Raw genomic sequence first — 13,443 nt, forward strand, 5'->3', positions numbered from 1 at the left:
ATAGTTATGGCATATTTCGTAAACGATGTGCTACGAGCAAATCGTAGGTAAAGAAAGATGCGTATGCAACTAAATTTCGATTATTCAATTTAAGGAGATGTGGATTTCATGGGGTCTTTGAAAGTGACAAATGCCCTGAAGATTCCTCTACCCGGATGGTCCAATCATCTTTTCCCAATCCAGATAATAAATTGCATAACCATCTTTCTTTTATAAACACTTTAGCGTATATGTATTCCATTAAAAAAATAGACATGAGCTTTTCTTTCTTCTTTTTTGTCAACCATTCGTAAGGGTTCCTAAACCAACACGTTATTGAATCTCTAGTCTTACGTATAACGAAAGAAAAGAAATTCCAAAACGGTCGGCTTTGTATAACAAGTGATAAACTTATAGGAATTGACGTGTTTTCACTAAGTATTTCCATTTTTATATCATATATTTTGATATTGAATATTTTATTATGATTTAGAGTATGCATGATGACTGTTTGCTGAGTTTGAAGCGAACAAGTGAACACAACAAGGCCAGTACTATTCATATATTTGTAATTGTTTAATTGGTGAATTGATCTGAAAAAAAAATGACAAGGAAAGTGTGCTCATGTACTAGCAAAACCTTTTTAAGAGGTAGAATTAATTTCAGGAGTTCTAGCAAGTTGCCAAGTTGCCATAAATTAAAAGAACAAAAAGTGGTAATAATGTTGTAGAAAGAACTTAACAAGCTAAACAAGTAAAAGATGGAATTAGGTAAATGCGTGATCGCACGGAGAATGGAGAAGTCAAGAAGGCATTTAGTTGCTTCTAAAACGACGTTCGATTGCGTTGTCCCACCGGAGATCTCTCCTCCACATTAACTTCCTTTTGTCTCACACAGTCCGTACACACCTCCTAATCTCACATTCGCAAATGACTAAATTGCCTCTAGTTAAAATTCAATGGCCACCAATGAGAAATCTAGAGCAAGTGGTACGTAAGAAAGCGTGATTAGTGGGGAACATACAAAATAAAAGTGTACGAAACCACGACTATAACAAATAGTGGCGAATGTAGAAGAAACTTTATTTGATGTGTTCAACATAATTGATAAACTATTTAAATATCATAGGCTTAAGAAAAGGGATGTAAACAGTAAGATCATGAATATTTTGGAATTATAATTAACATATATAGGGTCAATTGAATCTAAATTATCTTGGAGCAGTTAATTAAGTGTTAATTTACGTACAAGACAATTGAATCTAAATTATCTTTTACAATTTATGTAAATCCGTGGACTTATATGATTTTATGGGAGGGTCATCGGGTCATGTGACTCCACCCCCTTTTTCCGGTTAACGTAGTTGAAGTGTTGAACCGAATCGTATTTTAGTGCATGTACAACTAATAAATATGAAGTTTGTATGTACGTAGATTGTAGAATATACCAATGGGTTAGTTTTGGACATTAAATGTGGGATCTAAAGAGGGACAGTGGGAGACTTCAAACAATGCCGGTTGCGTGAGGAGAAGGTAAAGGTCATGTCCCAATCCAAATAATACAATGTGGATTTGTCGTCAACGAAATCCATATGGACTTCTTTTTTTATCTTCTATGTTCTTGTGTTGTGGATATACTTGGGTTGGGTTGGGTTGCACTAGGAAAAATATACTTGAGTTGTAGAGAAATTTACGAAAAATCAAAAGAATTTTGTATGCATGCTATAAAGTCGATCAATGATACTCTAGTTGCTTCATACGTTTTATTCACTCAGGCTTGTTAATTAAACTCTTTTGTGACTATCCAGCTCTCATTTAAATTGCTTTTAATCAAGGTTTTTACAACTTTGCAAAATATATCAAAGTCAACTGACAGATTAATGATCTACATATGACGAACTAACACGCTGAAATTTTGATTGAACCATTGAAATATGTTACCAACGGCACTCAAACTCGATCGATAAGCCCCCATGACATTCTTGAAGTCTGACATTATTTTACCACTACTCTCGGCATCAACCCAACTATATATATGCAGAACCAAATGTATGGTTCAACTTTCCCGGAGCATTCCGGTAATTACATCTGCAATATAAAAACGCTTTAACCATCCATTTATACACACACACACACACACACATATATATATATATATATATATCGATAGATACATTTTGCAAGTACATTTTGTAAAAAAAACTTTGGAGTTCTAAACTATTTACAACCCTTTATATGCCATTGATATTTATTGTTTATAAAAAAAAAATAGGAGCTAAGATTTATCATATTTAACAAAATTTCCTAAATCACTTCCTAATACATCCCAATTACTATTTTCCAATTTCATTCTCTCCTTTCATCCTTATATCATTTTATTTGTTTTTAATTTTTTTTACATAAAACATATGTATAATAAAAATACAAGTTTGTTCGCATATGTTGCAACTTAAATTTTTAAAAATAAACGTATATTACTCAATCATTTTTTTTTTTAAAGTATATGATGTTCAACATCAGATATAAAATTCTAGATAATAGTTTAGAACTATTAAATATGAAAATATTTATTATTTGCCCATTTGGATTAATATGAAAATATTAATTTAAATTTAAAATATTATTAATTTGGTGCTACAACAAGGATAAATCATCATTTTATTATTTTGTTAACAACATCTATATAAAAATATTATATATATTTAAAATGATTAAATTATAATTATGTAAAAAATAAATTGTCGTGCAATATACCACAGATTAAATCCTATAACTATCAATCAAATACAACTATATAAATACAATCTTAAACATCAAATAAAACAAATAAATTAACTAACAATTACAACTTTAAATTTTAATCATTTTGGGAAAAATATAATCTTGCGATGTACCGCAGGTTAAAACCTAGTTATTTGTCATTAGCCTAATAAATTAATCTTGAGAATTAACAACTTATGTCTCCCAAATTCCTCTTGTTTTATATAGCTTGGCAACAATCAATATTCGCATAACACACACGCTTAGCTAAATGACAGTTATATTAGGCTTTACATGAACCATTGTTGCTTCATATTTTTTTGAGAAAAGTATTGAAATAGAACTTTATCTCAGCACCTGTACATAGTCTAATTGTGAGACCATGTGCATTGGTGTGAGTTTCTCATCAATATATTTTAATATTTTTAGTCTAATTTTTTTTGAGAACTCCTTCTCAATGCTATGTGTCCATAAACACATTAACTTTCTCATTAATATAATATTTTTTTTTTGTATTTTATCTTCAAGTATAAAATTTTCTATAAATATATTTCAAACATATTAATTTATTTATTAAATATATTTATTTTTATTAATTAGTTATATTTTATATCATATATCATACTATCAATAGTAAAATAAAAATATATATATATATTTTTTTAATCTCAATATTAGCTTCACAATATTCATATTTTTTTTTCAAATATCAGAATTAGTCTCACAATATTAATCTTTTTATTAAATAAAGTTATACTATCTTAAAATAATAATAATATATAATTTAAAATAATGTGTAATGGAACTTGTTAGATAGTTAATTTTATTTCATGATTTATAAGAAAATAAAAAATAACAACATATAAACTATTTAATTAAGATATTAAGTTTTTGTGGATTTGATTTATTATAATTAAACCTAACCACTTAGAAGAAGACATGTGTTACTACGAGGAATCTTGAAAATGGATTCTGAGTTTTTTTGATAAAAAACCAATTACTACTGTTGGTTTCCAAACAATTTATATCGTTGTTTGACGTGTAAGCAAGTATTGACCCGATGTTGACGTCAATTGTATTGTCTGTAAAGGGCTTCACAAGGAGGAAATATTTCTCAACATTGACTTTTGTGGCTTCTTACCTATGAAAAAGTGTGTGAGCAAGTGTGCATACCGAAGAACCATATGTCTAATCGAGATGGAATATATCTTCCCCTGACTGGAGTTGTAGCTGGGGTTTCCAATTCTCCTCCATGTCTCGAGAAACTTTTTTTGTGGTGGGAATGCAAATGCTCCATGCTCTCCAAATCCAAACACTGTGTATAAGTCTTTGATGATTATCAAATAAAGCTTTTGGTTGTGTTGAAACTTCAAAACCCGGCTACTTGGGTAACTTTTTCTAGAGGATTCTCCTGAAAATTCAAGTGTTGTGGTGGCAAGAAATTCAATAGTTAGATCTTTATAGATGTCACACAAGCGAGATAAAAGTGGTCAATCCAATCTTGTCAAAGAACCACATATCTTCATGAATTTTCAACATGAAAGCAGTGGTAATTGTTTGGAATCAAGTACGTGTAAGCAAGTACATGTAAAACATGAAATTTCACAATCTTGTCTGGAAACCAGCGAAAGCTCCAAGCGTCGTCGATACCGATGGAGGATGTTCATGAAAGTTGTTTTATCGAGATAATGAGAAGTTTGAGCATTGAGATCGAAAATATGGAGATTAATTCCAAACATTTTGGGTGTGTAGCTGTTTCTCAAAAGAAAAAAAAAACATTTTTTTGCAACTCACTTGCATGTCTGTTGGAGAGATTTTTGATTGACAATTGAAGTTTTTAACTTTTAATCAACAATTTTTTTATGAATGTAAATTTGCACCAAAAGTGAGATGGATGTAACTGACAGATAATAAATGTTAGGGGGCAAAATCAGAAAATTTCATAAAGTTTGGATGTATAACGAAATATAATTAAATGTCAAAAACAAAAAGAGAGAATTTTCCTAACTCCAGAGAACGAAGAGAGAGCAATCTCCAGTAGCAGAGAATCGAATCTGATCCCATTTTTTTTTTTATCAATTCTCACGCAAAGGTACGATTTTTTTGCTCCTTCTCCGTTTGAGATCGACCTCAGATTCATCTTCGTCCATTGAATCCCTAGATCTCGAGTAATCTTCTTGTTTTGTTGCGTATTCTCACAACGCTGTTATGATGATCGATCGATGGATCCACTTTGAAAATTAGATCTCTCTGTCTCGATCAGATTTTTGAAAACTTTCCAGTTTTATGATGTTGGGCGAATTTTTACATGTGATTTTGCATATATGGTTAAATCAAGTCATAACCTTTTTGATTGAGTTAATGTGTTTCTCAGTGTTGTTTATGTGGTTGCTCAGATCTTCCATTGAACTTTGTTTTTGTGAATTTTGTGTTTCTTTGGGGTTTATTGTATAATTTTGATCATCTTCAATGTTAAGATCATCCACATTGTTCATTGAGTAATTTGTTCCTTGTGTTTGTTCTCTCATGTTCAGTTGAAAAAAATGGAAGGGACTGTGTTCACGCCTTGTTTGGAAGGAATGAAGCATGTTAAGTCTGAACAAGGCGAGATGCTTACTAAGCCATTTCTTGAGCTCTGCAAGACCATCTTGCCTGTTATAGGTTTAACAAAAGCCAGAAACTTTCTCTGTTCTTTTGTATTTGGGATTTTTCTTTTTTTTTTGTCTTTTATGAAAATACATACAGCATTGTGTGTTGGTGGTATCTGTTTTTTCAGATAAGTTTGGAGCTGCTATGACTCTCGTGAAATCTGACATTGGAGGCAACATATCGGTAAAGTTCTCTTTTAGTTTCCAAGATTTTGATAAACGTAAGGGCACAAATCCATTTAGCATTCACAGTACTAACCACTTATAAGAGTGCATTGCCTGGCCCTGTTCTCATTCTGCTTACAATAGTAATGTGTACCTCTGATAGTGGAAACCTGACCTTTTTGCATTAGATTATTGTCTTACAATTCATTGGTCCGTCTCTTGTGTAGAGATTGGAGAAGAACTACTTGTCTGATCCCGATAAGTTCAAGTACCTGTACACCTTTGTTCAAGTCGAAATTGAGTCTAAGACAGCAAAGGCATCATCCAGCTGTACCAACGGTCTTCTCTGGTTAACCAGGTAAGCGATGGCACATGACAGCATTTACGTACCTTTATTTCGAAGAGGGCAGCTTCTCAAAACCATGTATATCACTTATGAGTGAATCTTTCAGAGCAATGGATTTCTTAGTGGAGCTGTTCCGCAACTTGGTAGCTCATCAAGATTGGTCAATGCCACAAGCTTGTGGTGACTCATACCAAAAAACACTCAAGAAATGGCACGGATGGCTAGCCAGCTCTACCTTCTCTGTATGTACTTACTCGCGCTTTCTCTGGTTGATCAGCATCTTCTGAAAACCAATCTCATTTTGAACTTTTTTTATTTATCAGATGGCTTTAAAGTTAGCTCCAGACAGGAAGAAGTTCATGGATGTCATATCTGGTTCTGGTGACATCTACGCTGACATGGAAAGGTTTTGCGCTGAGTTTGGTCCGTTTCTTCATGACAATCATAAGTTTCTGGTACGCAAAGACTTAAAAAACTTGAAATCCTTACCGTTTCTTCCGTTTCATCAGTCTTTGATTCTTTTGATCTTGTTCATCTTTTGCAGGCTACCGTCGGTATGGATGACATGAAGGCTTCTTAAGTCATCATCATGGTAATCGCCGGTTTCAAATCTTCTTTGCCGGAATCTTTGTCCGTTTTAACTTTTTACTCCTTCGGATTATAAAACTTTGAGACCCTCCAAAGAAACAGAATAATGTGTCGGTTTCTATCTGAATGTTCACTTTATATTATAAGTTTATAACATAAGAATCAATCTTTATCAAAATCATCTCGCAAATCATTTTGCTTACGATCGCAAAATCTCTCAATGTCATCATCTAAGTTATAACATTTTTCTAGTATCTGCAATTTCTCTAAAATAGTCAAAAGAAATATAGTGGTATACGTATCTAAGATTGCATTATACAATGTGTTAATTAATTAGTATAATAGGATGATTTGGTGTGGTCATGGTCTCCTTCCTTTCGACCCGGAATCCTGTTGACAAGTTGTTTCCCATGGAGGGTTTGATTATAGCTCTACGTTGCCTCCATTACCATCAACATTCTAAATATAATATAGTTATATATTATCTGTTAATTACAACTATGAAAAAGTTTCTTTCTTTTTTTAAAACTTTGTTCTCCTCTGGTAAAAAAAAAAAAAAAGAAGACAAAACTTAGTGCTCTCCCTCTTCTTCTCTTTGGTTGGTCTCAAACCAATAACTTTCTTGGAGATCTCTTGACCCTTCTCTCTCTCTCTCTCTCTTCGAAAATTTTCAACCTTTTTTCTCGTCAAGAGAAAATCTCATGCGTTCAAGGTTTACGGTAAGGATCGTCGAATCTTGAACAAAAAAAGGTTGTCTCCGGCGTGTGGATCATACGCCACTAACCGGAATCAACCCTTTATAGATCAATGGCGACGACAATGAAGGGTCTTCTTAAGGGCCTTCGTTATATTACTCAGATTTTTGGTGAGTCTCATCGATTTTTTTCTACCATAAACATGATCTTTGTCGTTTCTTGTGTCACAAGTCCATAATACATGGGGCGATCCATTCTATTGTAGACGAAGAGAAAGAGCAGGAGATGCAGATCGGGTTTCCGACCGATGTAAAGCATGTTGCTCACATTGGCTCCGACGGTCCAGCCACTAATACGCCAAGCTGGGTACGATCATATACATTTGTACATTCACACGTATTTTTTTACATATGTCTATACTCATCATCATCATTGCCTTTTTGGGGAAACCCACAGATGAATGACTTCAAACCTCAAGAACATGAGAAAGGTCAAGTCGTTTCCAGGGGAAATTCCAACAAATACAACCCGCAAGGTTAATATTTTTTCCTGTAAAGTTCTGAATTTTTCACCTAAAAAGTAATAAGCCTTGACCAGTTCTAGGCATTGACGTTTAACTCAACAGGGATGAACCAAGGTGGAGTTGGGCTAAAAGAGTTACTGCCTTCGAGCACCAACGAGAAACCGAAACATAAAACAAGACGGAAATCCGGAGGAGGAGCTAGTCCAAATCCAAACGGGTCTCCGCCTAGAAAAAGCAGCGGGAATGCTGCATCATCAGATGAATCATCGAAGCATTCAAGACATCACCGAAGCAAACACGGGTCAGTGGACTCATCGAATGATCAAGAACCTTCAGTGCGTAGAAGGCGTGGTGGTATCCCGGTTCCGGACACGGAAGCATCTAATCATCATCCTATTCCTGATGGTTCAGCACCTCCACGGAAGGCTACATCCCGTCCAAGGAAACTAAAAGGATCTGCAGGAGGAGAAGCATCGATGAAGAAATCATCGAAAGGAAAACCAGAGAATTCAGTTGATACTTGTAATGATATTGTCTGAGAAACATAAAACCAAAACATGAAATGTATTTTTTGGACCAGACCAGACCAGACCACCTGCATGTAATGTAAGAGTTTGTTTTCGTTTCTCTCTCATTGAAGTCTTTTCTTGACAGCTCGAGAAGGAAACACAAAAAAAAAAAAAACAGTTTCGGATACAACTCAGAGATTACATATGATACTTACCAAATCTAGAAAGGAAATGTAAAGAGTGCAAAAGGAGAAGCAAAGAAAATGTAGATAATAAAACTTTGCGAATCATCAACATCGTAATCATTATCTTATTTCTTGCGAAGATCAATGCCGGCTTTCTTGGCAACAGCATCGAGTCCGTTCTTCTCAATAGTCTTCAAGGCCTTAGTCGATAAACGAAGTTTAACAAAACGTTTGCCAGCTTCCCACCAAACTCTCTTGTATTGTAAGTTGACGAATTGCAACTTCTTGGTCTTGTGGTTAGAGAAAGAAACTTTGTTTGCTCTGTTTGCCTTCTTCCCAGTAAAAGGGCATATCCTACCTGACATATAGAAACACAACAAGCAGTTTCAAGAAATAAAAAAAGAAAGACTCAAAATGTTACAGATAACTAACAGAAACTGCAATCAAAGGTTCAACAAAGATGGTATAGAGACATAGGTTTGTTACAGGACGAGAAACATAAGGCTGCAAAGAATTAAATTTGAGCAACAAGAACAAAATCGAAATAGCATCAAAACAAATAGAGCAACGTAGCTTGTAACATATCTCCAGCAAAGAGTTAAAAATTCCCAGACAATTCAACTCAAACACTAAAAGCTAGCTACCTAACCAAAAAAAATTCGGAATTCGATATGAATATGTAAGGCGAACAAGATAAATAGGAAGGCGAATGCATCAGAATAAACCCTAAGAAAGAGGGGAAATTACGAGCGACGATTGGTTGAATCCCCGGAAACGAAGGAACGGAGATGCGACTGGTGACGTCACTTGGAGAGTGAGAGATTCTGACGCCGCTGAGCTGGGAGGTGAGGAATCCGAGTTCCTTTGAAGTTACGGTTGACTTGGCGACGGACTTCGCTGATGAGGTCATTCGTAGCCAAGCACCTTGCGTCGCCATTGTCGTCATTTTTGGTTCTTGAACAGAGGGAGAGGTTTTGGATAACAGAAGGAGGAGGAGATTGGGTTCTTTTTATTTTGGGAAGACCAATGAGACCCTCTTCGTGATCTAGAAGGTTACGTTCTCTGTACTGTATCAATAATTCTGATTTATTGGTCAACTTCAGTTCCGAAATTATACCGGTTCAAACAAAACCAAACCATAGCCACCCAAGCAGAAGTACTGTTTTAACTTTTACTTTTTTAGATTCACGAATGCACAAAAGTATCAACACAGGTGGTGAAAAAAAAACCAACCTGATCAATCCCAACGATTACAAAGAGATTTTAAGGGTTTTCGATTGTAGATCCTATATGTATCTCTGAACTCGGTTTAAACCGGTTATGTGGTCACGTTGCGAAGAATCAGACGTACTGTAACTCTGTAAGTAATTTTCCTTTTGTTGTTGGAGATGGATCAGGATTATAATTACCCACTTGGGAACATGATTTGGTAAAGCTCTTTAGAAACGTATTCCACTTTCACAGTCCGATTATTGTACAGCCTTCCGTGTAATGAATGGGCTGCATCACGTGTAGCTTCTGGTCTTCCGTACTCAATGAAGATACAACCCGGCTCAAACACATCCTCTGGGTCTTGTTCTTGTTCTTCCTCTATCTTGTCACCAGCATCCCATCTTGTCTTCACGGTACGAGCTGATGCTACTTCTTGTGGATTCTCTGCCTCGTCCTGTGCACTTTCTCCAACAGTCTTTTCACAATGGTCTTGCTCAGTGGAGTGTTGATCATCATTGGCTTGCGTGTTTGTCTCAGCAGCAGTATCTGAGCAAGGTTCACATAACTTGTCTTCACCTATCAGACTGTCTGGCCTGACAACCTCTGCAAGATCTACATTGTCTGCCATATCATCCGCGCACTCGTCTTTAGAATCAGTTGGTTCTAAGTTCAACAATGCATTTGATTCAGAAGCAGTGATATCTTTGCTCTTGTGTTCCACGATGTTTATCGACTTAATAACCCCAAACCTGCATCACGACAAGACGACGCAGAGGCCTCTTTTCTTAATTGACTAGATTTTAAAGCTCAATGGACTCATGGAAATAATGATCTCAGAGCTTAACCTGGCACATTCTAACCGCACATCTTCCAAAATTTCTTTCACTTCTTGCTTGGAAAGCGATGTGAGATCTTCTGAGTCAACCTGTCCAACAAGTAAGAATGGAACGTTAGTATAGCCTCACGAAGTATATGTGGGAAAGATTCACAAGAAATAGTATATACCTATATCCTTACCACATTTTTTAGCTTCAGAATATGCTTAGACTTGCCAAGAAGTGGTTTCGCATGATCAGGTATTCCATAGAATGGTGGATTCTCATTTACCTGCAACACATTATATACACACCACTCTCACGATTAACTAAAGCAATTTCCGTTACAAACAGATGAACTAACGAAAGCAAAGTTGGGTCACTGAATTACCGCTACGGATGATGAATCAGGAAATGCACAAACGGCTGTTATTACACTGCCACCTAACTTCATACCATTTAGGCCAGCACAAGCTTTGAGGGTAACAGATCCATCAGTGTACTGAGGTGTAAAAAAAAAACAAAAAGTTAGGGACGGTTAATATATGGATACTTGGAACAATAGTCACATTCACGGTTACTCTCTAGAATTTATGATAGGTGCGTATTAGCTTATATTAATAATCAACGTTGTTTAATTAACTTCCCAGCTAATATTCTTTATATATCCCCAAAAGAACATCTTCCCATTCTACCCAGAAAATGAACAATCATATGAAACAATCACAAGAGCTACATCATGATGGCAGACTAAGATGGGGGTATCTGCGATGAAATTCAGAGAATAAAGAGTAATCGTATAATATTGGCCACAGAGAGGGCCAAAATAAAAGCATCTTCTAACCTCTAGGAAAGCGCATCGCTGACTGAGATCATTGTTGCTCACGAACCGGTATGCTTTCAAGGGCCCAAAGACGCTGACAATCTCCAAGAGCTGTAAATACGGTAATGAGGAATCAGACATTTTAGAAGTTGAAAAGATATAAATAAGGCCAATAGCTTGAATGTGTCATAAATTTTTTAAAGAATTACTGCTCAGCATACCATATCAGATGAAATTGCTTTTGGAAATCCGCCAATAAAGATCTGCAACGAGTACATTAGTCTCAATATCAAAGCTTGACAGCAAAATTAGTATAGGAAGCAACTAGCATATCTAAAGACAGTGAAGGTTTAAATATTATCAACTATAAAGATGCCCAAGCTGCAGAGAGAATTACACTTCTATTCTCGGTGTGTTCGCTTTAAGATAATAATAAGGTGGTCTGACATTTCGCTTTTTCAGGTTGAACCACTATGAACAAGCTTTTGATCATAACACCTATTAATACCAGCCAAACTTACAAGAAAGTTGATACTGACGCATGCTTTATTCCTACGTTCTTAACTCTTAACAGTTCCTAATTCTTAACACGATTGATATTCTTCATTTTAAACTACTAACAAATTAAAGGGGAAAGGATATAAAAGCTGTCAGCATGAAAAGCATGCAGTAAAGTTCCACAATAGGGCCCGCATCATGAATGGAAAGGACCAAGTAAAATTTAGATATACGGATGTTTTGGCCTCTAGAGCAAGAGTTTTCAAATTACAGTGGTATCGAAACTATGGCACGGACTTCACAACTTGATCTGAACTATAAATCAAGGGTCGCTGACCTATACAGTGACTTTAAAAAGGGAATCTCGTTAAGAGATATTTAAAAGATGCTCTAAACTCATTTTCAATATAAAACTTTTTTTACCCACTGTCTTAAGAAGCAAATTTACGGCAATAATTTGTACCTTGTTTGATGAGTCCTCCACATTGTCACTTACTGCATTTGTGGCTGGCTCCTTTTTCTCCAGTTCACCGTTCTGCATGAAAATAGCAACCGTCTGAAAAACCTGCTCATGGATGGTAACCATAACATAGCTCAGAAATCATAGAACAATGCACGGTACTGGTTTGCAAGGCCAAATAGAAGGACAGAGTCCACAGCCTTGATAATCAGTCATTTTCATAGACTTTCCTACAACGACTCAGCCGATAATCACAGCAGAACTGATCAAACATGAAGGACAAAGATGTAAACTATTTAAGAGGAGGTGGTAAGAGCTTAGGGCATTAATGCAATTCTTAGGACCACTAGCACGAAAGAATAGAGATAACAATCAGCACCAGGTAACTGATCCTGTGAGGACTGAAACACAGTTATAGCCAAACAGATAAAAGAAATAAAGAAAAAGAGTAGNATAAATCAAGAAATTTTGCAAATTCCAAATCACTTTGACTTCACAACTAAGCTAGAGAATCATGTGATAAAAACCTCAAGCAATTACAGAGGAAATTCATAAATTCTTTTGCTATAACCATGATAGAATTCATATCACGACGTCCAAAGTTCTTTTCTCAGAGGGCCATCCTCTGTAAAAATGGCCAAGGTTTAACCTTACTAGTTACTACGAAACCAAAACCATATGTTAACCACCAAATCTGCTTACAGTTAAAAGATCAACAGATATGGTTTATCAACTGTCTTGCATTTATCAAACTCAAGTTGCAATACATAGTTTATAAACAAGTGGCAAGATGCTTCCATTGAGAGTGCCTTCAAAGATTNTGCGAGTATTACTACAACCACATTCAGTTCGGAGAAGATCAAAGATAAAACAGATTGATATGGTACCATATGATGATACCAAAACATTTAAGACAAAGGAGCAAAGAACACAAGAACAGTTAACCATAACACACAGGAATCATATGGATGATCTGTACAATTACTAAAAGCCCAAAAAGAGAAGGAAAATGGAAAGAAACTTGGAACACAGCAAACTCGTCACTACACCTGGGAGTCTTCTTATTTAGCGGACAGCTTCATCACCCTCCTGAATGTGAATTATGACATACCCAACATAAACACCCTATTTAAGAGATTCCAACACACGACAGTCAGATAATGGATTGACATGTGGTTTGAAAACAAATTATTTCAAGTGCAGGAATCCATAAACTACAGTGATTCTTAGTGGCGCCT

The 13,443-nt window shown here is 35.5% G+C and overlaps 4 protein-coding genes across 4 annotated transcripts in view; 2 read left to right on the forward strand and 2 right to left on the reverse strand.

Moving 5' to 3' along the window:
* On the forward strand, nucleotides 4,732–6,688 carry LOC104749520 (glycolipid transfer protein 1-like). Its single transcript, XM_010471164.2, has 7 exons — nucleotides 4,732–4,830; nucleotides 5,273–5,399; nucleotides 5,515–5,570; nucleotides 5,779–5,909; nucleotides 6,004–6,139; nucleotides 6,221–6,352; nucleotides 6,442–6,688. The coding sequence occupies exons 2-7, from the start codon at nucleotides 5,282–5,284 to the stop codon at nucleotides 6,475–6,477; spliced, it is 609 nt and encodes a 202-aa protein (XP_010469466.1). The 5' UTR covers nucleotides 4,732–4,830; nucleotides 5,273–5,281; the 3' UTR covers nucleotides 6,478–6,688.
* Nucleotides 7,001–8,386, forward strand: LOC104749522 (CRIB domain-containing protein RIC1-like). Its single transcript, XM_010471168.2, has 4 exons — nucleotides 7,001–7,350; nucleotides 7,446–7,546; nucleotides 7,637–7,715; nucleotides 7,806–8,386. Exons 1-4 carry the CDS (start codon nucleotides 7,293–7,295, stop codon nucleotides 8,240–8,242), a joined length of 675 nt encoding a protein of 224 aa, XP_010469470.1. The 5' UTR covers nucleotides 7,001–7,292; the 3' UTR covers nucleotides 8,243–8,386.
* On the reverse strand, nucleotides 8,378–9,396 carry LOC104749521 (50S ribosomal protein L28, chloroplastic-like). The gene is made up of 2 exons (XM_010471167.2): nucleotides 9,145–9,396; nucleotides 8,378–8,755 (listed from the first exon to the last, which is right to left on the reverse strand). The coding sequence occupies exons 1-2, from the start codon at nucleotides 9,341–9,343 to the stop codon at nucleotides 8,523–8,525; spliced, it is 432 nt and encodes a 143-aa protein (XP_010469469.1). The 5' UTR covers nucleotides 9,344–9,396; the 3' UTR covers nucleotides 8,378–8,522.
* The window catches only part of LOC104749523 (NK-tumor recognition protein), an 11,273-nt gene continuing 7,387 nt past the window's right edge, over nucleotides 9,558–13,443 (reverse strand). Inside the window, exons 5-11 of the mRNA XM_019238505.1 lie at nucleotides 12,209–12,280; nucleotides 11,469–11,510; nucleotides 11,269–11,358; nucleotides 10,816–10,926; nucleotides 10,627–10,716; nucleotides 10,455–10,534; nucleotides 9,558–10,358 (exon numbers count right to left, since the gene is read on the reverse strand). Of these exons, the coding sequence (XP_019094050.1) occupies nucleotides 9,803–10,358; nucleotides 10,455–10,534; nucleotides 10,627–10,716; nucleotides 10,816–10,926; nucleotides 11,269–11,358; nucleotides 11,469–11,510; nucleotides 12,209–12,280 (1,041 nt within the window). The 3' untranslated portion in view covers nucleotides 9,558–9,802. The remainder of the gene's footprint in view (nucleotides 10,359–10,454; nucleotides 10,535–10,626; nucleotides 10,717–10,815; nucleotides 10,927–11,268; nucleotides 11,359–11,468; nucleotides 11,511–12,208; nucleotides 12,281–13,443) is intronic.

This window comes from Camelina sativa, chromosome 16 (assembly GCF_000633955.1).
Source record: "Camelina sativa cultivar DH55 chromosome 16, Cs, whole genome shotgun sequence".
Classification (NCBI taxonomy): Eukaryota; Viridiplantae; Streptophyta; class Magnoliopsida; order Brassicales; family Brassicaceae; genus Camelina; species Camelina sativa.